This window comes from Zonotrichia leucophrys, chromosome 1 (genome assembly GCF_028769735.1).
Source record: "Zonotrichia leucophrys gambelii isolate GWCS_2022_RI chromosome 1, RI_Zleu_2.0, whole genome shotgun sequence".
NCBI lineage: Eukaryota > Metazoa > Chordata > Aves > Passeriformes > Passerellidae > Zonotrichia > Zonotrichia leucophrys.
The window spans coordinates 102,158,664-102,184,258 of NC_088169.1; the positions used below are offsets into that span (position 1 = coordinate 102,158,664).

The following is a 25,595-nucleotide window of genomic DNA, read 5'->3' on the forward strand; positions in this document are numbered from 1 at the left end:
GGTTACCAGAAAGTGTACTAACTCATTTTTGCAAGGTAATATTGGACACCTCTAGAAAATGCTTCTGTTAATTTGCAGGCATTAGGGTGTGCTAGGGAAGCATAAAAATAACAATTTTTTTTCCCCTAGTTAACTAACGAACAGAAACTAGTTACTATTTCCTAGCTGACTAATTGACTTTAAGGGCTTCAAATCAAAGGCACTGAAATATAGTTAGGAATTTAGTGTGAAATACACATCTTGGTGTGGTATATAGCAAAGGTTTGTTTGTTTAATTCTGCCTTTTTCCTATGCATTGGGTGTTGGTTATTTTTAAAACTGACTTTTTAATTGTAAGCCTTAAGGGCCACTTCATCAGCTTCCTGAGATGACTCTACTCAACAGTAAACTTGTAGTCATTTCATTTTGATCAGTTAACCTGTTATTGCATCCCAATAGCCATTGAACCATCTTGATTCTTTCAGGTAACACAGACTGTAGTTTTTTTGTAGGCTACAGACAAGTGGGCTTTAGGGAGCTAATTTGTGCCAGCTGAGTCATATATAATTCAGTATATGTTCAGTATATACACTTCTCTAAAGTACTATGTAATTTTCCCATTAAAAGATGTCTTTGAGAAGGTTTGGGGTTATTAATTTGCAACATCAGAATTGTACAAAATTACAATGAGTTTAGTCTAATAAATCATGTTACTTAGCACCTGAGTTTCTGAGTACTGATGCTGTGAGCAGTGTTCATTTTGTAAGCATGTAAATTTTTGTTCTGCTGTCAAAGATAGCACAATCTCTTTGGTCAGTTATGTCCTTGGGAAAAAAAGACTCTTCACCCAGTTTGATCTGACCAGGTATTCTGGTGATCATGAATCATCTTGTTTCCTGGCTGATAAGCTCTACTTGCTTATCAACCTTCTGGGCTAACATGAGTTCATCTGGCTGATGAAATGAGGATGCAATGAAGAGGCTGCAGCAGCAAAAATAACTGAGTTGACTGTGTTGCTGTTAGCACTGTATCAATGGAAATAGTCTCAAATGCTTTGAAACAAGGTGATGGTGTCATTTGTTTTATGTAGAACACCAAAGTATTTCAGAACACTTCATACCCTTTCCCTACTATTAAGATACAAAGCATAGTTGTCCCTCTCTGCCCCTGTAATCCCCTTCCTGGAATTAGACCTGCCAACTCCTGACTTCCTGTTGCACCACATATATCTGCAATGGGTCCTGCAAGTTTTATTATGCTGAGGTTTTCATAAACAAATATATATGAAATCAAAGGCTGGAGCTCTTTTCCAATGGCAAGTTGAAAGATGGTCATGATTTGAAGCACCATCTAGAAACTGTTCCATTCTCTGCAAACCTGCCACTCATTCACAAAAGCTGCTAGGAGTAGCTAGAGGTTTAACAGGATGAGATGTTGGAAGCAAAAGTAATATTTCTTGGGTGTTCATTTCTTTTCTTTTCCTTTCCAGTGGGCGAGTTTGTGAGTGACGCTCTTCTGGTGCCAGACAAGTGCAAGTTCCTTCACCAGGAAAGAATGGATGTGTGTGAAACTCACCTGCATTGGCATACTGTTGCTAAAGAGGTACATTCATCTGTCTTAAAATTTCCTGCCTTCCTTTTTTAAAGCTGTGTCACTCTTCTGAGGATTATTTAAAATACAGCAGCAACATGGAAAACAAATAGCAATACTTTCAAGTGTTTGAGTGAGAAGCATTTTGGGGTTTTTTGTAAGGTAGGAAATGGGAGTCAGAGCACAATAGAGACCATGACTGAATACTTACCATTGACCTTTGAACATTGACCCTCTTTCATAGCATCATTTTTTTCTTCACAATCACTCACAAACTCACTGTGTTTTCTGCTTTCTCCACTTTTCTGTGTTAGCACTGGAACTAAATGCCTAGGATTTACCTTGAATCATTTTCCTGGGTGGATATTAATTATCATGGACAGTAATTATCATGGATACTGGTATGCCAGATACCCACAGAGATCAAACAGGCCTCAAGGAGTGCACTGTGTGAAATTCAGCAGAAAAGGGTAGGAGAGCTGATCAAACAAGGACTAGCCAAAGGCATTTTGCAGGCACAGAGTTCTTACAATTTAACAATGCTTTACTGAAAATAGAAATAAACTTAGTGTTACAATTGCTAATGTGTTCTGTTTTTTCCTTACACAGAGAGATTTAGGAATAAAAAGTAAGATGAGTTTCCAGGATTTCTGGTTGCTGGTTTTTTTGGACCCTCTAGCTTGTACATTGTTCCACCTTCTGGAGATGAAATTTGAAATGGGATCAGCAGCTTTTCAAATTTTCAGTTTTTGTTTGTATTATACTTAAATGAAACATGTAAGGCACCAACCTTCACACAAAGGAATTGTGGTTCATTTTGACTACTTGCAAACTTGAAATGGCAATGGCCTGGAAGGACATCATCACTGTGCAACACTGAACCATTTTCCTTTTTTCATCTGTCACACATCACTGTATCTTTAAGGTGTAATTATGCCCAACTGTTTTGCAAACAAAGCTAGGAGGTACTGTACTGGCAGTGATGTCAGACCAGACACAGTGTGTTTCCAGTGTAAGATGCATTTCAAATGTTGCTTTTTCTTGAGGTGAAGTTTTCAATAGCATAATTCATCAGAATTGGGATTAACACATCAAATAATTATTCTGTCATCATGTTTTCTGTTATGAGACAAAGCCTGTGAGGATTTTAGACAGGAAGATTAGGAGTTATCATGTATGTAGGAGAAGACAATCCTTTGTTCTGAGAAAGACTGATAGGAGAGCTTGTTGCTTGCAGTGGACATGGGTAGGGGGCTGCTTACAGTGATCTTTGTAAATTGTGCTTCAAATTTCAGAGATGATGCAGTTCACCAGCTTTAACTTCTCAAGGCAGTATGTAGTCCCTTCATATTTTCTCAGGGTCTGTGAGATTTTTTTAGTCTTCCTCTGTGCCAATATTGTTGCTGCTTTTTTCCCCCTCTTTTCTGCAGTCCTGTAGTGAGAAGAGCATGAATCTGCACGACTATGGCATGCTGCTGCCCTGTGGAATTGACAAGTTTCGTGGTGTGGAGTTTGTCTGCTGCCCCTTAGCAGAGGAAAGCGACAATCTTGATTCAGCTGATGCTGAAGATGATGATTCAGATGTCTGGTGGGGAGGTGCAGATGCAGACTATGCAGATGGAAGGTACAGTGACTTTGTACTCTTCAACTTGTTATTAAGATGCCAAAAATCTGTCTAAAAGACCTTGGCATAGAGGAGTCTTTGCACCTTATAGATGAACATGCATTTACAGTTGTTGAAACATCAGTGTTCTACTCCTTTTATTTTTAACTTTTTACAGTAAAGTTTATTGTTAAAAAATACACTTTTAAGGCACGCTTTTTAGTGCCTTTATAATTTTTCAGCAAGAATTATTGCCATATTTATAACAAAAATGCCTAAATTAATATTTTTTGACAAATAAATGACAAATGGTGTACTCCTAAGATGCTTCATCTGCAGTCTGGGGTATTGCAGCAGGTATCAGCTGACATAACTAGTGGAGTTCTTGAAATGCTTCATTTGTAATAGGCATTAGCTGTGTGCTAAATATTATATTATATTATATTATATTATATTATATTATATTATATTATATTATATTATATTATATTATAGTTATTATATTAATTATATTGTTGTTGACATAAGAACATTTTTCTGCTGACAGTTAGTTTCTAAACATGATCTAAAACAAAATGTGCTTTATTATCTAGCCTTTGACAGATTTGTCAATTTGCTGCTGTTGAGAAGGAACCTGGAGGTTTCCTTTGCAAGGCAGTGATGGGTGAGAAGATACCATCCCTGTCCTTACCCTTCCCATCCCCTGTGCACATAGGTTAATTTTGAGCCAGATATGAGTTATAACTGTGTTGTAACACCCTGTGGTAACTGAGTGGTCTGGTGCTGTTAAAACCTTTTCGTATCACTGAGCATGTCAGTGCTATATCTGACTATATCACATATATCTGCTATATCACATTTATCTGAGCATGTCAGACAGCAATTGAAAGAGCAGAGTACCTCAAGTCATGTCCTTGCAAAAGGATGCCAGGACATCTTGCAAAAATGGCTTTCTTCATAAACTAAGATCAGTGTTCAAGTTCTGTTTGTGCTCCCCAAGCTTTCATCACTTTATACTGTGCTAATGCAGAGTTTCCACTTCTTTTTTGTATAAATAATGCACAAAATCTAAAACTTGGGGCTGATTGCAAGGGGTTTCAAGGAAATAAATGGGGACCAAATTATGTGAATAATGCAGAAAGCTAATAGGTCTGAATTGTGTTAATTGGACTTGCTAATAATCTAGATGGAAGCAATTCAAAGAACAGTGCAGAGATGAAGGACAGACACTGAATTGCTGTAATTTGATGGAATCAGGTGGCATTAAGACCTAAGAATAATGGGAACATATATAATGGTGGGCAACTAAATCTTTCCTGACAAAGCATTGGTAAGTGTTGCAAGGTAGAGTCCTTTGTGAATTATGGAATAAGTTTAAAATAAATACTTCCCAATGGTAATTTCCAGTTTTCTGTCATAAATAGGAGTGAATGGTCAGACTGTTTGATGCAAAAGCCTACATCAAAGAACTTTGCATATTCCGTATTGATATCTTTGGACTTTCTTCTGATTTGTACGTCTGACAACTGTCAGTGTCACTATTTATAACCCTTTCAGTAAGATTTGTAAAGCTGCTTTTGGGCTTTACTGTGTCATTTCTATATATTTAATTTAGATTTTGATTGAGTATTTAAATGTTCTCTCATTCTAAGAAATGAGCGCAGACCATGTTCTAATGGAAATGTTTGGTTTTTTCATTATATAAAAATATATTCACACAAGATAGATCTATCCATCTATCTTAAATATCTATTAAATATATAGATATTTAATAGATATATTAAATATACTATAATATTATATTATATATAATAATTTAACATATAATAAACATGTTATATTTTTATAATAATATACTAATATACTAATATACTAATGTATTTATATAATATATTATTATATAAATATAATAACATATTTATTGTATTTATACACCTATATATAAACTACATGTCTTATACATACAAGATCAAAGTTGCCAAAATATTTTAAATAAAAGAGCCTACAGGGGTATAGAGTACTTGTTCATAACACAAATATCCGCTGTATTTCTGTCTTTTTTGTGTTTTTCACTGAACATTTAATTTACTATTGTAGTCAATTTTCTTCCTCATAAGGCAGTTTAATATCTGATGAGATGAGTTCAAGAATAATTTCATGAACTTTGTTTTCTCTAGGAATGGGAGCTGTAATTGCATTTCAATCCATTTCTGAAATTCCAAGCAAATACTGATTTTTTTACCCTCCCCTCCCTCAGAAGTGCTTGCAAAAGAAAAATGAAAATGCCCTTCTATGGGGCACTTGTCCTTCTTCTGCAGATGAAGAGCCAAGTAATTGGTAGTTCTTTTAGAATGACTCAGCCATGTCTTGCTGCCTCTTAAACCAAGTGCATTTTAGCTGTGTGTATTGCAGCTAGAAATACTCTTGAATTTTAGTTATATATATGTATATATTTAAAAAAAATTCTTACATGACTGTACGTGGTAATTCAAATATTTTGTATGTGTATATTTATTCATATCTGAGCATATGTTTTTTGTGGCTATCGATACATATATGCCTCAGTTCTAAACTGATTGTGAAGGAAAAGGGAAATGTAAGGTAGGAGAACACTTTGCTAAAGCTAAATTGCCAATGTTCTCTGCTATTAAAGCACATCTGTTTAAAGTGCTTACTCAAGTCTACATTTGTCACCTGACATGGGTACTCAAGTCAAAGTGAAGGTGACATGTTTGAGGTGGAGGTGACAAGCTGAAAAGCAGATGATTATATTCTTGTTTCTCAAAACTATGACAGAGCAGAATCCATCAAATGTGGGTGATCTATTTTGAGATAGCTTTATATCTCAAGTTACCAGATTTAAATTTTAAAATATTTGAATTTGTAGTTCTCAATGTGTAGGGGAAAGCATATTGCAGCCAATCAGTTAATAAATGCCCTTTTTCAGACTGTTGTGTTTTCACCTCCAACAGTTGTCCCTTAGGCACTATATTTTATTTTTTTTGCTTTGTCAAGGGTGTTTTCTCCACAGGGGGAAGAAAAGCTCAGCTGCATGTTGTAGCCACACTATTAGAGGGGATGTGGAGGTAGCTTGGGCTGCAGTGCCTCACCTTTGGGTGTCCTTCCCACCCAATATCTGACCACCACCTGGGCCTGGATGTAAAAGGATGTGACTTGCTTATTGTGACTTGTTGGCAGTACTTGGAGGAAGGTGGGAGGGTGTATTTTGGTGATGTATGTACCTGTTTCATTCATGAGGCCAAGAGGCAGGATCCACATGTGCTTTCAAAATTGTCTTGTCATGCTCATCCTGAAGTAGTTTTTAACTCTGACAAAGAGGTCACAAGCATTCTTAAGCAGTGGAGCTCCTTGTTGCTATCATCACCTTTAATTAAAATTTACCTTGAAGTCTGCCTGAGGGACAGTCAGATGTAGGTGCTGACTTTCAGTATAACTGCAGCCCTCTCCCTGAATAGCTGCAGCTCAGTCAAGTGACCTGCAAGCTCTGGCTGCTCTTGCAACTCAGCACAGCCTGGTGGCCCTCCTGCCTGTGTGTGGGAACTAGCTGGGAGCTTTGGTGTCCTTGATGTCCAAAGGTTAACATCTTTAGGAGTGATGGCCAAGCTGGAAACTTCCAGGTTTTTTCTGTTGTCTTAGTTTGAAAGGCAGATACCTGCTAAGGAAGGCAGGAGCCTGCCTTGAAACAGAAAATGTAAACAAACCCTTCTTTCGGAATTATTATAATTTTTGAAATTTAGGAGGCTCTCAGGCAAGCATATGAGAATAGGAATAACAGTTTTTATTTGTATGTGTAATAAAGCAAATCAATGCAATAACAACTATGGCATTAACAACAAACAGAAGCAGAAACCCAGCAGCAGCCTTCTCAGCTGCAGTCACTTTTCTCTTTGGTGCAGTGATGGTCAGAGCTGGCAGGGTGCTGGGGGCTCCTGGTGGGCAGGGCGGGTGCGATGATTCCCCTGCGGCTGCTGTGGAAAAGAAGCTTTTGCTTCACAAACTCCCTGGGGCGTTGATCCCGGTGCCTCAGCAGGACACCTGGAAGCACCAAGCTGGGCTGGCAGGATGTCAGGCAGGGGGTGGGGGGCTGCAGACCAGCATAAAAGTCAGGGCAGTGCTGAAGAAGCAGCGGGGGGGTATGGTGGTGGCAGCCAGGCTCCCAGCAGGGCAGGGAGAGGCGAGCTCAGGATCTCAGGCACCTGAGCAGATGGTGATAGGTCCCTCTTTTAGTGGGGTAGGTGATAATGAGGTCTCAGCTCAGGGGCTGCTCTCAGGAGCAGAAGATCACCCCACAGCAGAAGAACCAGCTCCAGGCTGGGCTCTGGCCATAGCAGCAAATTGCTTTTTCAAGCAGCAGCTCCAACCATCCTCTGAAGCCAAGAGAGAAAACTAGCAGTTGTCTTAGCCCAATCTTTTACTGATCCAGGAGTTATAAATTCCCTAGAAAATTTTGTATTCGTAGATCAGTGCAGCATATTCAATTTTCCTTTTCTTTACCACTTCTTATGTAATTCAAAGAACCCTAAGTGGGCAATCATCCCCTTAACCTGCACTGCAATAGAAGCTTGTGTGCCTTGCCCATCAGCAGCAGTATAACCTTCCAAAGCAAGTCCCCCTGGATTTGGGATCTGTGAAACCTCTGTCTACTGCTCAATTCTCACGGCATCTCTGTCTCTCAGAGAGAAACTCTCAAATAAGAGAAGTGCAGTCGGATGCCTTCTCCTGAGTTTGGCTGCTTCTTTTGTTTTTTTTTTAAAGTACTCTGTTGTTAGCATTTTTTAGGAATTTATAGGGAAAAAATCTATACTTATAAAATGAAAGAAACCTAACCCTCAACATTATCCACCCCAAATTTTTTCCCATACCAACATGGTACATTAAATTTAAACTTTTAAATTATATACATGCATGCACTACCTTAGTTGTATATGTATCTATATATAGATATGGATACAGGCACAGTGTCATGAGTAGTTCATCCTAAAATAAGGTCCTCTTAAGGTATGCATCAGGTGTCTCCATTCTTCTGCATCACACACCAGGTGCAACCTGGTCCATGAGCGAAGACAGCTCCATGGATGGGATTGTCCTTGCTGGAGGCAGAATTAACCCAAACAGTGGTTTTCAGTGTACTCCTTGTCTCCTTGTACTCCTTGCCATTGGAGCTTTATCTCCATCTGTTGTTTGCAAGGGCTCAGATTGGGCAGGGCCTGCTTGGTTGTTGGAACTTCAGGCGTTCACCAACCATGTGGCCTTTGCTAAATTAATCTCCCTGTCCTTGAGACTCCTCTTACTCAGTGCCTTCAAGGTGGTTTTAATAAGTTCATTTCATTGTTCAACTTTCCCAGCCACTGGTGCACGGTATGGAATAGGATACACCCACTTAATGCAATGTTCTCTAGGTGTTTATAGGGCTATTCTTGATATAAGTCCTGTTGTCAGACTCAATTCTCTTGGGGGTACCATGCTTCCAAAGGATTTGCTTTTTAGGGCCCAGGATGGTGCTCCAGACAGTGGCATGAAACACAGGGTAGGTTTCCAACCTTCCAGTGGTGGTTTCTGCTGTTGTGAGCACATAGCACTTGCTTTGGTGAGTTTGAGGCAGTGTGATACAGTCAATCTGCAAGGCCTTCCTATACTTACATTTGGACCACTGCCCACCGCACCATAGGGGTTTTACCTGCTTGGCCTGCTTGATGGCAGCACATGTCTTACAGTATGGATAACCTAAGAAATATTGTCTATGGTTAGATCTTCTCTTCAGTCTCATGCCTACTTATTTCATTACATTTCTGCCCTGATGACCTGAGGCATCATGGGCCCATTGAGCTAGGAATAATTCTTCTTTGTGTTGCAAATCTAAATCTATCTTTGACACCTTCATTTTTACAGCCTGGTTTGTCTGCTTGTCATTTCAATATTCTTTATTAGCCCAAGTCCTGGGGACATGGGCATCTACATGACAAACTTTCACTGGTGGCAGGTGAAAGTGGCAAGTCTCTATCCAAGTGGCAATGTCTTTTTACTCACCAGCAGCCTGGATTGATTTTCTTCTGTGCTGCCAGTAGTGGCTTTTTCCACCTTTCCAGCCAACTCCTCATAGCATTGGCTGCCATCCAGGAATCAGTATAAAGGTAGAGCTTTGGCCACTTTCTTTCAACAATGTCCAGGGCCAGTTGAATAGCTTTAAGTTCAGCAAGTTGACTTGATCCGCCCTCTCCTTCAGTAGCTTCTGCAACTGTTGTGTGGGGCTCCATATGGCTGCTTTCCACTTCTGGTTCATCCCTACGATGCGACCAGAGCCGTCAGTGAAAAGAGCATAGCGTGTTCCCTCTGGGGGCAGTTGGTTGTACAGGAGAGCTTGTTCCTGCTCTTTATCAGTGAGACCAACGTTTTCATCTTCCAGCCAGTTTTTAATTATCTCCAAAACCCCAGGGCAATTTGGGTTTCTAGTATGGGCACGCTGTGTGATGAGAGCAATCCATTTACTCCATGTGGCATTGGTGTTGTGGTGGGTAGAGGGAACCTTTCCTTTAAACATCTACCCCAGCACCGGTAGTCGGGGTGCCAGGAGGAGTTGTGCTTCCATGCCAGTCAGCTCTGAGGCAGCTTGAACTCCTTTACAGGCAGCCAAGATTTTCTTCTCTGTAGGAGTGGAGTTGGCTTCAGACCCTCTGTAACTTTGGCTTCAGAATCCCAGTGGTCAGCCTTGAGTCTCCCTAGGCACCTTCTGCCAAAGGCTGCAGGACAAACCATTATCTCGGCTGCAGAGTAGAGCACATTCCTCACCTCTGATGTCGTCCTGACTGCGCCAAGGGGAGCTGCATGAATGACCTCCTGCTTGATCTTGGCGAAGGCTTGTTGCTGCTCAGGGCCCCAGTGGAAATCATTCCTCTTGTGGTAGTGAGGTTGAGAAGGCTCACGATTTGGCCACACTCAGGAATGTGCATTCCTGAAAAACTGATGGCGCCTCATAAGGCTTGTGTTTCCTTCTTGCTGGTCGGTTGGAGACATTGTGGTGATCTCATTTATAATGTCATTGGGGGTCTGACGCCATCCATCTTGCCACTTTACTCCCAAGAACTGGATCTTTCAGGCAGGTCCCCTGACTTTGCTCTTCTTGATGGCAAAGCCAGCTTCCAGCAGAATCTGGATGATCCTCTTTCCTTTCTCAAATACTTCCATTGCTGTGTTCCTCCATGGCACTGGAAGATGAATGGTACAGTGGAGATGGTGAAATTTTCAGGCCAGTTTTTAGAAATCAAGAAAAATTTAAAGAGGGACCAAGTGGGTTTATGCGCCTTTTTAACCTTTTCTCCTGTGTAAATGGAAACAAGTCATCTTTCATGCAGACTCTTCTGCAAGGTGGCTTTAACCACATCTATTCATAAAACATACCTGGGTTTCCCCAGGGGAAAGCTGCAGTATTATTTGAAGTGTCTCTTGTGTTTCTGGATGCCAGGTATTTTGGGGAGAAGGGAACAGGGAAATCATTCTTGTTTGTATAGAGGCTTAACTCCTAGTAGAGTCAGGTTTGTGGCATATGAAAATTTTATCAGCATGTTTTAACTTCGTAATGCCCTGTTAAAAAGGAATCATAGTGTCTTCTGTTTTGCCAAGGTTGCTTTCAAAGTTGTAGTAGACAACATAATATAAAATGAAATATTAAAGACTTGGTGTCTGAAATGAGTTGGAGAAGTTGTTAACTTCACCTAGAAGGCTGTTCAACCATATGTGATGCCATGAAAAAGATTCACACCCACTTGTGCTCGAAGTTGACAGAAAGTCACTACGTGTTTACATATTTAAAGATCGTTTATTCATTAGTAGTAAATTTCAAGAAGAAGATCAGAAACAAACCTGAAACCTTGTGACAACAGAGCATTAAGTTCAAGAAATATTTTGAAGGCAACAGTAGCAGTGGCTGAACATATATTTTTGACCTGTTGTCTGTATCACTCAGAACAGAACTAAAAATTATCCCACAAGATTCTTGACGTTTAATCCACCAAATGCATTGGCTAGTCAACTTCAGTATTTCCTTCTGTTGTCCTGTGGAAGTGTCCTTTCCTTTCACATAGCACTTGTAACAGCAGAAGGAGAAACTCTGTAGTTGGTAATTCGAGGTCAGTAGTCCTCTATGAAAGGCATGCAGGGAACCTTTAGATAAGCTGTCCTGAGAGAGGCAGAAGAGTTCCTGAGGAACCTTCTTGCTTCTTTCACATCAACTGAGTGCATTTTATGCAAAGTTTATCTTCTTTCAAAATAAAATTTAGTTGATGGTATAATGGAGTGAGCATGTTTACAGTATTATTCAGCTGTCAAAATATGGGATGCTAATGTTGACCTTTTTTTTTATCTTTTTGGGACATTCCAGAGTCACAGATTCTTTCTTTTCTATTTAAAGGGAAGGGAGGGAGATTAAGAAACAGGTAGCTGTTTTCCTTACAGAGATTTCAAATAAAATGTTCTCTCATATGACCTTGAAGTAATTTTGCTGACACATCATGGTAATTTTTTTCATTTAGCGATGATAAGGCAGTAGAAGAACAAGCAGAGGAAGATGAGGAGCTAACTGTTGTGGAAGATGAAGATGCTGATGACGATGATGATGATGGTGATGAAATTGAAGAGACAGGAGAAGAGTATGAGGAGGCAACTGAAAGAACCACCAGTATTGCAACCACTACCACCACAACTACAGAGTCTGTGGAAGAGGTTGTCAGAGGTAAGTTCATCAGGCTTGGGGCTGCTTTGCATATTTGCACTTCACAAAAAAATGTTCCAAACAGCAAAATACCCAAAGCTGCAGTGTTGTTGTGCTTTTTGGCTCCTGTAATTTACGTGTTTAATCCCCTCACCTTTCCCTTTCCCGTTACAAATACTCTGTGGGGTTAGTTCTGCCACAACCCTTTGGATTTTCTGACCTCCAGTCCTCCTGGTCCACAGATGCTGCAGGGAATGTCTGTCCTGGAATTGTGTTTGTTGTGTGTGTTGTTCACAACATTTCTTGTTCAGAAACAGAAGGGTTGATTTTATTTTAAAGTAGCACTAAATAAAATTCAACTGTCCTATGTAGCAAATTGGAAAGATTTATCATGCACATGAGTTACAGAAGGATATGAAGTATCAGTTCCAAGCAGGAGGTATCCTGAGCTGGTTTGGTCCCTCCTATTAACAGCAGTGATGGATCATTTTGTTTGATTCTGTTAGATACTTGTTTGTTATGTTTCTTCATGAATTAGTAATTCAGTAAAGTTAGACAAATTTAAAATAACTAATGAGTTTTAATGTGTGGGAAAGAAAGAAATAGGAAAAAATAGAATACGTGGAGTGAGAAAGAACTCTTCTAAAATTTAATTTTTGTTATATGTCTTAGTTCTTAATAGAATTGCATTTTAGAATTTGAATTTTACACTAGTTCATGGTCAGCATAGCAACATAGTTTTTTAAAATGCCTCATTTCTCCTACAATGCATATTGGAATTAATTATCCTTATTTTTCTATTTTAATAACACAGTTCAATGTGGTGTAAATCTAAGTAAAATAGATCCCAGTTCTTCTACAATGCTTATATCTTTGCTGATAAATGTTGGAGATGGTATTAAAAAATGGGATTAAAGACTACATTTGAAAAGAAAGGAGTTGTGACATGCAGGAGGCAGAGGGAAAATGACAGAAATTGGGGCCATTGTGAAATGAGGGAGAAAATATCTGGCCTGTCTCCCCATGCTTCCCTATCTCCTGCCTCTGGGTATTCTTGGGACTCCAGTGGAGTGGAGTCCCACATTTTGCATGTGGCAGTGGCCCTTCCTCTTGAGCCTTGGTTCCAGTGTTTGTCAGAGAGGGTGCTGCCTGCAATTTATCACACCAGGATGCAGAAACATGCCCAGGGGATGCTTTGGGAAAAGCAGAGTTACTTGCTTATATTTCTCTGTTCAGTCTACATGGAGCACTAAAGCTTTGCTAAAATCACCAGCAAATGTTTCTTTCTAAGGCTGGCAACTCAGTCTTGTGTGTTTCTGTCTTATATAGCTGTTGAGTGTTTTGCTCAGTTGTTGGAGAGCCCTTTCAGTGAGGAGGGGGTAGAAGGAGTTTATATCTTTAAACCAATTAAACATATTTCCATATGTGAGCTTTTACCCCCTGGGGATAAAATGCCCTGTTCTCACTGGCAAATGAATATTGAAAGGGAAAAAAAAAAAAGAAAAAGACACTTGACTTTAATGAGATTTTGGATGAGTGGAAATGAGGACAAATTTGGTTGTAATGTTTCTTTACTGAGGGTGATGTTTCAAAGAGGTTAAGATTTATAGCTTTTGGGAAAGTAGCATACAATCACCTGAATATAAAACATAACATATAAAAGATGAGGGAAACTATTGAAACAACCTTTCAGAAGCCCTTTAAAAATTTATATATTTGCTGATCGTGAAGTGATCGCATGTTGTTTTTCCCAAGTCTAATATTTCCCACCTTGGGTGACTGTGAGGAAAATATGCATTGGTTCAAGTGTGATGAGGACAATCTGTTACCAATACAAGTTTTCAGCACGGTTCTGCCAGAAGCCTTTGGAATTCCTGACCTTCAGACTTGCTGGGGCACACATGGTGTAGGGACTGTCCTGGAGAGTGAGTGCTATGTGACAGAGCTGCACTGTGCAAAGTGCTTGCTTATTTATTCAGGTAGAAGTGTCCAAATGACATAGCCTTGATTCTTGCTTTTGCTTCCCTTCCTACACACAAGATTCCTACAGTGTTCTTGTCCTCCTGGTGCAGGCAGCAGATCCAGCATAGGAACTTGTGTGGTGAGCCATATTGCTGATGCAAGTGTCATTGTAAATTAAAGAGGCTGAGGGACATTGTTGAGAACTTATGTATTAAAAGTGGTCTTTACTATGGAGACACCCTGAAAGCCCCTCTAAAAGGACTGAAGTGTCAGAGCTTCATTGATGTGGACTGAGCTCTGTTCCAGGCTGCCTTGCCCAAGCACTAGTTATAAAACATCCTAGGATGCTCTTCACAACCCTTTACACCCAGTTTTATGAAGCTGTAACTAATATTATGTCTCCAGCAATAAAGAACACTGAGTGTGGGTTTATTCAGTGTAAGAGGAGCTGCTTTTCAAATGGACAAAGCCATAAGTTAGGATCTAATTGTGGGCTGGTACTGAGCCCTTTCTCTGCCAAATCAGTGGAATGGCTGCCATCAGCCATAAATAATTGAAAAGCATAAATGCAGTGTTATACTTTAAAGATACTTGAGCTATTGTAGAATAAATTTTTCAGGCAGTTTTATTTCTGTGCATATTCTAATGAATTGTGACCAAAATAGTAATAATAGAACCACTTACAAACTTATTTTCAGTGAAAAGGAAATTAATCTTTCCTGGAGAATGAAAAAGGTCCATTGGCAGGAGGATAATATTTTCATTCTGCAGCAACTGCATTTCTATGTGTTTATTAAAAAATGTTAATAAACTTTCCATAGGGCAGTATTTGCCACTCTTCACTTTCCTACCTTTTGTGAGAGATGATCTTTACTCTGAATTCATATGGTGTATAGCAGTAGACCCAGTTTAAAATTTTGAGTATGCTCTTGCTGGGCTTCAGATGTTAAATCCAGATGATTGTGGGTCTCAGATTACAGGGATTCAGATGGTGAAATTAGTGTGAAATACACATTTTTCACCTCTGGTCATGGGGAGATGTTAGCATTGAATTTGTGCTGAAGAAAATATGGCTCATTTATGAAGCCCTGCTCTTGATTTCTGTCTATGTGGAGTAAGGGAAGTGACTCTGATGGCCAGGATTTAGGTAAGGGAGTGGTTTAATTTCTGCAGTCCTTGTCATGGTGTTACAGGTGTTGCAGAGCTGCTCCCGAGGATCCAGGCTCTTGGTGATTTTTCCAGCATGTGATGGAGGCAAGCAGCAGCACTGCTTCCCCCATCATGTGCAGTTGTTTGGGATTTTGTTTCTGCTGTCCTTCTGCACAGGACAGCAGAAGGACACAGGAGGGAACAAGAAAAATTAGTCTTGGCATACAACAATCTCTCTTGGCATACAACAAAGAATAAGCAGTTTTGGCTTAGTGCTTCCCATCAGAATCACAGAATCACGAGATTGGAAGAGACTTTGAAGATTATCGAGTCCATCCCATGCTCCAACACCTCAACGAAACCACGGCACCCAGTGCCACATCCAGTCTTTTTTTAAACGCATCCACAGGCATGGTGACTCCACCATCTCCCTGGGCAGACCATTCCAGTACTTTATCACTCTTTCTATGAAAAGCTTTTTCCTTATATCTAATCTATATTTCCCTTGATGCAGCTTGAGACTGTGTCCTCTCATTCTGTCAGTTGCTGCCTGGAGAAAGAGACCACCCCCACCTCACTACAGCCACCTTTCAGGGAGTTGTAGAGAGTGATAAGGTCACCCCTGAGTCTCCTTTTCTCCAGGCTGAACACCCCCAGCTCCCTCAGTGGTTCCTCACAGGGTTTGTGTTCCCAGCCCCTCTCCAGCCTCGGTGCCTCCTCTGGACGCGCCCTTCCCAAACTGAGGGGCCAGAACCAGACACAGCACTCAAGGTGTGGCCTCACCAGTGCCAGTGCAGGGGCAGAATGACCTCCCTGCTCCTGCTGGCCACACTGCTCCTGACACAGGCCAGGAGCCTTTGGCCTTCTTGGCCGCCAGGGCACACTGCTGGCTCATGTTCATGTCAGCCAGTGCCCCCAGGGCCCTTTCTGCCTGGGCACTGTCCAACTGCAGTGTCCCCAGCCTGTAACGTTGCAGGGGGTTATTGTGGTCAAAATGCAGGACTCAGCACTTGGGCTTATTAAACTTCATCTTATTGAACTGTGCCCATCCATGCAGCCTGTCCAAGTCTCTGCAGAGCCCTCCTACCTTCCAACAGATCAACACACGCTCCTAGCTTGATGTTATCTGCAAATTTACTAATGAAAGACACAATGCCCTCATCCATGCCATAACTAAATATATTGAACAGAACAGGCCCCACACAGAGCCCTGAGGACACCCCTGGTGGCTGCCCCCAGCTGGATGCAGCACCCTCACCAGCACTCTCTGGGCCCGGCCATGCAGCCAGTTCCTAACACAGCACAGAGGGCTCCTGTCCAAGCCCTGGGCTGCAGCTTTTCCAGGGGTGTGCTGTGGGACACAGTGGCAAAGGCCTGTCATCATAGTCAATCCATTAGAGGAGAGCAGTGGGGTCAGCCCAGCAGCCTGGAACAAAACATGTGGCAGCTTCTCTGCACACCTGCCAACAGACATGGGGGAATCAGCAGCATAAGCCTCACCTGCCTCCTCCAGCAGTGTAGTATTGCCCTTTATCAGTTGGGTTTGCTTTCTCTAATTCAGCTGGATTTCTTTAGGAAGTTAGGAAACAATCTGAGCAGTGCTGCTTCATGTGACATTTTGACTGTATTTACTGTCTGGAGTTACAAGTGAGTGACCATACGCCGGTTTCCTAGCAAGAGAAAAGTAGCCTGATGTTGGTATGGTAGGTCTTAGTGTCATTGATCCATCATGAGTGGTTTTTCTGCTGAAGATTTTTAACTGAAAGACTTAAAATCTGTTCAGTGACTCCTACTATATATTGTGAAGCAAGAGAGATTAACCCTGATTGCGAGACCTGTCAGCTGGGAATTTTGGGACAATATTAGTAATGTATGCTACATTAATTGGGGTTTTTTTCCACACTCCATAGCTTTGCCTCACTTCCATAGAATCATAGAATGGTCTGGTTTAGAAGGAACCTTAAATATTTGGAACCCAGTTCCAACTCCCTGCCATGGGCAGAGATGCCTCACTCTAGACCAGGTTTCCCCAAGTCTTTCCCATCCTGCCCTTGAACACTTAGAGGGATGGGGCCATCCACAGCTTACCAGGGCAACTTTTCATCTTTGAAAAGTTACCATCTTTGTACTGCAGTAGTGGTTCCCTGCTCTTCTTCCTTGCCTTCAGGGCTATGCTTTAAGTGTGCTTTATTTGGAGAGGGATGATGTGTGATTGCATTTCATATCAAGAAAACATGATTGGTTGCTATATAAGTAGTACACATTCATATAAATCCACTGGGGTTTTTTGCTATGAGATCTTCATTCAGAATGATCATCTACTGTAATTTATGAATGAGAGCTTATAAAATTAACCTAATGGATTTGCATTTATTGCTTTTAATTAGACATTTTAATTTAAAGCACAGCTATTCTCCCATAATATAATACTTTATTATATGTTGTAATTGGAGGAAATATTTTTTGTAATCTGGTGATCTTGTTGATGGAGATGTAATACAGTACTACCTTTTTGGGTCGAGGGCAAAAGTACTGAAATACTAAACACACTAATAGTGTTATTTTATGTAAATTGGAAGGTGGAGTGTAGTTTCATTTGAAATACATCCTGCCAGAAAAAATTACCAAGAATCTGTTTCCCTAGAGAAGATGACATATTATTATACTGAAGCAGTAATTAATTGCAAATTTTTTGCTGAAAATTTTGCTGTGTAAAAAGACTGGAATGCACTTCCAGGCTAATCCTCATACTCACTGTCATGCCGTGTTAGCAGAATTGTGATGTTATATGGAAAGATTACCTTTTCTAAAACACATGAATTCATTAAACTATATTACCCTGGATTTAAAATTAAGCTGAGTTTTTTGTTTGCTTTCTGGCCAGCAGTGGTAGCTTTATGGCACTTTAGTTCCAAATATAGTTCCGTTGTGCACAAGAAATAAAAAATATATTTTCACATATTTGTTCCGCTTCAGAACTATAAGGCTTTGTATTCTAGCAAGTATACCATTAATTTTTTTTTACTATTCTAAATATGCCCTTGCAGTAGCTTAAGAATAAACATTATAGAGAGAATTTAATCTTGATTACACAGGATGGAAATTACAATTAAGCGTATTTAACAGCTTTGGAGGAACTGTCCTCAGTATTCCATTGAGAAGTCATAATTTGGCTTTTTAAACTTCTCTCTGTAAAAAAGCATTTTAGCAATTGTGTAGCTTGTGCACCAACTTTAGTCCCAGTGCATGTGCCAGCTTCACAGCTGTCTTCTCCTAATTCCAAAAGCCTCTTCTGAAATTAGCTCTTGTCTTTGAATACTCAAATTAAAATTTGGTTGCCTCTTCCAACCATATATTCAGAATGAGGAAGTTTTGTTTCAGTGAAATTATCTTCAAATATTCCCTTTTGATTGATTCATTGAGTAAAAACAATTGTGCCTTTTTAGAACACAAAGAGTACAACTGAAAGAAAAAGTGCATGTGCTCTTGCCTAATATTTCTCAGCTAGTTTGAAAAACAAAGACTAATATAGGGGCATATATATTAATATCCTCAAACTATAGCTCAATTCCTGAAGATATGAAAGCCAAAATTACTCCAATTTGATGTTTTATATACTAATGCCCAAAGAAGGGGAGCATATACCTCATGATATACATTTCAGAGGTTCCTCCTTTGGCCTCTCTTGCATTTATTGGTTACTTACTCTGTTCTTTAGCGAGATATAAATGGTAAAATAAAAGATCTGATCCCATATACTTAAACAGCTGTTTGAGGTCCTCATTTAAGAGGTGTTCAGGACACAGTTTGAATGGACAGCAAACACACACCAGTGCTCATGAGCTTGTTCAGACCCTCAGTATGATTTTGTTCTGTGTACTTGTTTATATCAGCTTCAAACTTGCAGGGCTGTAGTACAGAAAGGCTCATCAATACAATAGATTTTCCATTACCATGGCGATATTTATATTTATCAAGACTTCGCAGTATTTATAAGTCAGCATGATGGTCCCTTTCTTCTGTAGCATTGAGGTAAATAGGTTTCTCAGAGGTGTAAACTATACATGGGAAACCAATTTCCAAGACAGGTCAGAGTTAGTAATCTAACTCCTCCTGTTGGTCCCTTTTTTCTTCGATCTCTTCAAATTTAATTTCTGATTTAAGATTTGGGGCTGACTGCCAGTATTAAATGAACTTAGTTCTCATGATGATGTAAATAAATTCAAATCCTGAAAAAATATTGATAAGCTTGATATTTACAGTAATAGAAATATGTAAATGTAGCTTTAATTATTCTCCCTGTTAGAAGCCCATGTTTTATTTCCAGTTTCTTAGTTGAAAATGTTGTTAAGAATTTAAGTCCCATAAGGGAAAAAAAAGCATGGAGTTGAGATTTTGAAATACAGAAATTATAATTTCACTTTGATTTGAAATTGGTTTTCTTCAAGTAGCAGTAGAAATAAATGGTAATGAAAATTTTAAACTGACACTCAGAATCATATTTTATATTTCCCTCTGTAAAAAGTGATCATCAAAAATATCTAAAATGTTTGCATATAAATTCTAATGAGCTCTACTTACAGCATTTTGGTAAATGAGTGCTTATGGAAGTACTTTGTACAGTCAGTATAAATCAATGTCCACATACTTAAAGACTGTATTTCCTAGGGTGCTGAAGTCTGTGCTTTTCAAATTAAAAATAAGACAGTCTGTGCCAATGTTTAATGTAACTGGTTCGTTTTCAGTATTCAACTACTTAATTTAAAAGCAAATGAACAAGCTTTGCCATAGCCCTGTCCTTCAGGGAGTGGTGCTTGCATGGTTAGAAACAACTGGGTTTGCCCTGACATGCTGGAGTAAGTACAAGAAGCTTGGAATGGGGAAAGTTGCCTTACATTTTCCTGATTATCTCAAAAGTAATTTGTCATGTCTAAGGCTTTGGAGAATGGTGATATTAACATCTATGGTTTAGCGCACAGGATGACAGAAATTTAACTGCTGGAGTAGAATGGTTTGAAAACTCTAAAAGAACCTATTCATGAACCTGAGTTGTTGCAAAGGTTTGTCCTCTTGAATTGTATCCAATTTCTTGAAGCTAAAGGCAAAAGTTTGTCTTTGAAGGGGAGCATTAGTAAGCAGATGGGACTCAGTTTCTTTATGCAGAAAAGCCTATTCTTTATTCACATAACTCATTTTTATACAGCTTTCACACACCTCATGTTTTACTCCAATTGGCTAGTAGTTTTCTTGCTACTCAATTCATTGGTTAGTAACTGGCATTCTGCCTGTCAAATCTCCCTAATTTTGGATTGTTTACATATCTTCTTATCTGATTCTCAGGGAACAGATTTCTTGTTTATTGCAGGTGCATTTTTTTTTTTCTATAAGTATAGGTTTTTATGTGGATGCATTCTTAAGATTTCTTCACATGGGAACTTAGCTAGCTGCAGTTAAAAGAAGTAACAGGCCAGCGACTAATTCAGCAGACCAAAGCCTGATTTCATAAGGGCTTTCTTTTATAATACCTCTACCTGTATGTAACAGGAAGAGTGAGTAAGTTCCTTGAACAAAGCAAAGCTCATTATTGATGCTGTACTGCATGCAAATTATTTGTGGTATCAGCTAAAACTGAATTGCATGTTTGCGAAAAGTAATTCATCTTGGCCTCAGTTTTCAGCAACAGAATTAAAATATGAAGCAAAGACAGCTTTTAATTTTTTGATGAATCATTTAGCTTAACCCACCCACTACAGCAGTGCATGCTGCCTACTTGCTCCTAATATCTGCTAAAATAGTGTAGTTCACCCCCTGTAGACATTAATTGCTATACTTGGCAGCCGCAGAAGGAAGGGGAAGTGGTGTTTGAATTAATAGCCCAAGAAAAGCTGTTAAATTTCTCATCTCAGCATTTCATTTCCCTGTCTTCTCAGCTGAGGTGTTGCAGCTGAGAACCAAATGCAGTGGCTTTTTCTTGTGTAGGGAAAGTGATGGATATAGAGGGATACAGAGAGGCACAGGAGAGGAGTATCTGGCACACAAACAGGAGTGATGAGACCATTGCCCAGTAATAGAAGCTGCTTTAAAAATGTACCTTTACCCCAAAGCAGAGGTGAAGGAATGCAACTTTGAGCTCTGTACAGAAAATGGCAGACAGGCATGGTAACATCGGGAAAAGGATGAATGACAGCAGTGACACGTTTCCTAGACTGAGCTGGCACCACACTTCCCTCAAAAAGAGCAATCATGAAACACTAAACCAGAGCACTTCCCCCTCTCTTGTTTATTCCCCATTTAGGTCATAAACATTAGAAGACAATAGAACATTTCTCTCTGTGGTGACCTCAGTACCATGCAGGTCTCACCAAGGGCAGTAGGGTTGGCAGTGCAGGCTGGAGGGAAGGATGTCCCTCCCCTGATGGTGACAGGTCAGGCTGGGGGCCTGTCAACAGCCACAACAGTGGGCTTTAAAGCTTCTGGCTTGCTCTTTTTAATATGTTACTCAGTATTTATAAATAATATGTAACTCAGTATTTATTTCGACTCAGTATTTATATTGTATAAACAAGTGTTTACTGAACACTTGTTCAAGTGCATCTTTGTGTGCATAAGTGACTTAGTTCACCAATGAGACAATTCCAGTGTCCGATCTGATGGGCACCTTTGCTTTTGCACATTCAAGTCTCTGTTGCTGTTTCTGTGGGAGAGGTACCTGTAGGAAATTTCAGATTAAACCTGTAAACAGTTTCCAACCTGAAAACAGCACAAAATAAATCAGTCTGTATAGCAAAACAAATATTTTGAGGGAAACCTAGAAGGGGCTTACTGTGTGGCTACATGCTAGCCCACAGTCAGCATTAAATAAGAAAGGCTAAATTTCTGAGCCCTTTGTATTTTCAGAAATTACATTTCCGGTCAGTAAAAATTCTTTTGATTGTACATGTATGTTTTATATCAGAAGTCGCTATTAATTTGTAGTTTACATGTGACAGCTTTTCCAAGACTGTGCAAAGCTAGCTTTTTGTCAAGATTTGACTGTATAATTAGGTGGTGTGGCTGGATTTGGTTTTGAAATAAATCAGGAGAACTACTTGTATACTAAAAATTATCTATAATTAGTCATATGGTAATATACAATTAATTGTAGTTAATGTGCTGTGCAATTAATGATACTTATTTTGTTTTTTCTTCAAGCAAAAAACTCAGTATTCTTTTCCCCCTAATTTCTTCATACAGAACAAGTGCAGCATTTTTAGCACATCCTTGATGGTTGCACACTCTTGGATCTGTTTCTCTCCCACTAAATGTGTGCTTCCTGAAATTGATTCTTGACATAATTTATAGTTAGAATACGTGAATAAGTTAAATGCATGTAAAATTGTACCTGTATTGTATATTTAAGAAAATGTAGGTTATGTTGCCAGTGACAATTGGACAGTAAAAACCTGTTTGTAAGCAGTGGTGCTTCTGAGGATAGTGAAGTGATGGATCAGGACAGACACTGAAAAGCAGGATTCTTTGCAGCCAACATTTTGGGAGGTGATGAACATGCAGGAGATTTTCAGTGCTAGTGCAGTGATATTTTTTTCTTACCTTAGGAATGTGATTTCCACAAAATTCAAATTTTTGCAGAGAATTTAAAAGGCTCTAGTTTAATGTAGCAATTTGTTTGCCAGGTAGTGTGTGGGATGAAAGTAAATGAGGGGTTTATTGGTTTAATATAATGTGTATTTGAAATTACTTGTGCAGCACATTGAAAGGTAAAACTGTTTTTGTCTGTTTGGAACATTATTGCTAAAAGGCTATATGTTTACATGTGTAATTGGCTGAACTCCAAATTGCAGGCAGAATTTGCTTTGTCTTCCTTTAATTTGTGTGGTTTGGTTCTTCCCTCAGATTTCTCTGTGTTGCAGAATGTAGGCAGAGACTATAGCATCTCACAGTGAACACAAGCACAAATTATTTTAATTTTTTTTCCTGTAGGTATATTCACTGGGGGTGAGATTTCCTCCCATGGATGGTTCAAGCTACAGCAATAATTTTATATATCTGAGCCTTTGAACTGTGAATTAAAAACCCTGTGCTGGTTGGCTTGCAAAAGGGATTTTCTTCATCACTGGCTACATTTAAATAGGTGGCTGAAGTGAATTTGTTTTCCATTGTAATGTGTTAACAATTGTTTGTTTGTTGATTGGTTTGTTTTGTATAATTTGGTCAGGGAGGGTATATAGAGCTAAAAAAGAACAAGATGAACAACAAGAACAGCAATACTTTCAGGTGTTTCCTTTCAGGTACCAAGTAAGCTGCTTGGGCAGAAATCTGCCCTGGGCTATTGGCAAAACCCCCAGTCAGCTGGTGATTGTACCCCTCTGGCCTGGAAGCAGATGAACTTCCACATTTCTTTCAGGGCAGCATCTCTTAATATGCAGATAAACTTGCTAGAAACATAAGATATAGGCAGGATGAGGAGACTTTGTGGCAGGAATCCGTGTCAGTTCAAAATTTACCTTCATTATCCCTGGGGAAAGGTTTCCTATCCCTCACAACACCACCTTGGTGCATGTGTCCTTGAGTGCGTGGACACAGAGAGACACCTAATGAAGAAGCCAAGACAATACCATTTCCATGCTAAACTTGGTTCCTCCGGGTCTCCTGTGAATAGAGGTGTGCTCTGAGCAAGCGGAGACCGGGCCGTGCCGCGCGATGATCTCCCGCTGGTACTTTGACCTGGCCGAAGGAAAGTGCGCGCCCTTCTTTTACGGCGGCTGCGGCGGGAACCGGAACAACTTTGACTCGGAGGAATACTGCATGGCGGTCTGTGGCAGCATCAGTAAGTGCCCTCCGCGGCGCTGGGCTCGCACTAACCAACCCCGGCCGCGCTCTGTCCACACCTCTGCTCACCACTCGCTCCTCCTCGGCCTCTCGCTAACCTGGCGTGGTAGTGGGTGACTTCTTGGCACTGTAGGGGCCCCCTGAGTTGGGGGCTGAGAGCTTTAACACCTCCTGGGGTGAGGTCTTTGCACCCATCTTCTCTCTGTTCTCTGTCAGAATGTACTGATGTTTCATGTGTCTGTCTACACTTACAATGCATGTGCAGGGAAAAACACTAACTTTAGGGTAGCATCAGGTAAGTCAAAAAGTAGCTCCTGTTTTTAACAGTGTGTTCTCATGTATTTCTGACCTTTGTTTTTTTCCAAATGTGTATGTCCAGATTTGTTTGGTTGAATTCTTTGTGGGTGTTTGCAATAAAAAGGGGAGAAGTGGTATTTGATTTTTTTTATGTTTCCCTAAGGGTTGTGGTGCACATGGATGTAAGTCACCTCCCACTTAAAACTTTAAGTCAACCATATGTTGTAACGGCTGTTTTTGCTGAAAAAATGGTGTTTGCACTGTTTGAGAGTGGTGGCATTCTCCACCATACACCATTGAAGCTGATATTTTAGGTGTAATTTTATCAGATGGGTTCTGTTTTGAGAGCCTCTTGTACACTCTCCTCCCAATCTGCCTTGCAAGCACGTACTCCTGGGAAAGCATCACCTGACATTTACACTGAGACATGAAAGAGTGAGTACATCTCACTGCCCTGTCTGCTCGCAGGACATGGAGGAGCTGAACACAAACAGCATCTCAGGACTCATTTTAGCAAAAGGTTTTCCAAACCTGGCCTTTTCAGGAGCATTTCCAGTAAGTAGAAGGGTTAAAAATGCACACAAACAAATGAAGGGGTACTGTGTGTGTCATGGAGCCGAGGAACTGACCTCTATTTTATTGGAGCACAGAAGCAAGAGCAGTACTGGAGCCAGGATTGCTGAACTGGTGCTCCAGCAGCATTTTATCTTAGGCTCTTCTAGAGCTGTGCATGGCAAAGCTTCAGGGAAGGGACGTGGAGGAATCTGCCATGATGGGAGTGAGGAGGAGGTTTCCTGAACTGTGATCAGTTCCTGCAACCAGACAGAAGATGTAGTGAAGGGAGAGATCTGTGCAGGAGGTTGGAGTGAGGTCTAATGTATTTACTGACAGAGGAACATTTTGATCCATTAAGTTCCCGTGTTAGGTAAGGTGTTTCCAGAGATGCAAAACATGATTTGTCTCTGATTGCAGCCTCTCTTTGGGAAGGTAAATTATCTTGTCTTGTTCTCAGGAGATTCTGCTTTGTGTCATGGAAGTTGTTGTCTGGCTGGGTGTTTTTTTCCTCAGATTCATTTCAATAAAACAATGACAAGACTATTATAATTTCCATTATTCTCTTGGTTTATTCTGGAAGTCAAAATTTTTTGTCTAAGTCATTTTCTCTTGAAGGACAGCAGAGTTTGATTGAGTACTTGAGCTTCTTTGACTTTATTTGCACAACTCAAACTGATTTTTTATCTCCCATAGGGGTTTTATTCTGCCTTTTTTTTCCTTCACTAGTTTCTCAAACAACAGTTGAGTCTATGAGGATACACTTTCTAAGCTATTTCAGTTATATTTTTATTCATGTTTTTTGATGTTACATCAGTGTGTTCTATACCCTCATCTATACACCTGTATTTTCTGTTCCTGAAGTAACTTTTTCTTTTAGTTTCATGTACTCTTTCTGTCTCACCATGC

At 40.0% G+C, this 25,595-nt stretch overlaps 1 protein-coding gene across 5 annotated transcripts in view; it reads left to right on the top strand.

Annotated features, from left to right (window-relative positions):
- The window catches only part of APP (amyloid beta precursor protein), a 199,456-nt gene that overhangs the window by 105,045 nt on the left and 68,816 nt on the right, over positions 1-25,595 (top strand). For 3 of the 5 annotated variants that reach the window (XM_064726330.1, XM_064726336.1, XM_064726361.1), the window contains exons 4-7: positions 1,469-1,581; positions 3,000-3,193; positions 11,719-11,918; positions 23,668-23,835. In XM_064726330.1, the coding sequence (XP_064582400.1) occupies positions 1,469-1,581; positions 3,000-3,193; positions 11,719-11,918; positions 23,668-23,835 (675 nt within the window). The remainder of the gene's footprint in view (positions 1-1,468; positions 1,582-2,999; positions 3,194-11,718; positions 11,919-23,667; positions 23,836-25,595) is intronic. The other 2 variants (XM_064726344.1, XM_064726352.1) reach the window with 1 other exon arrangement.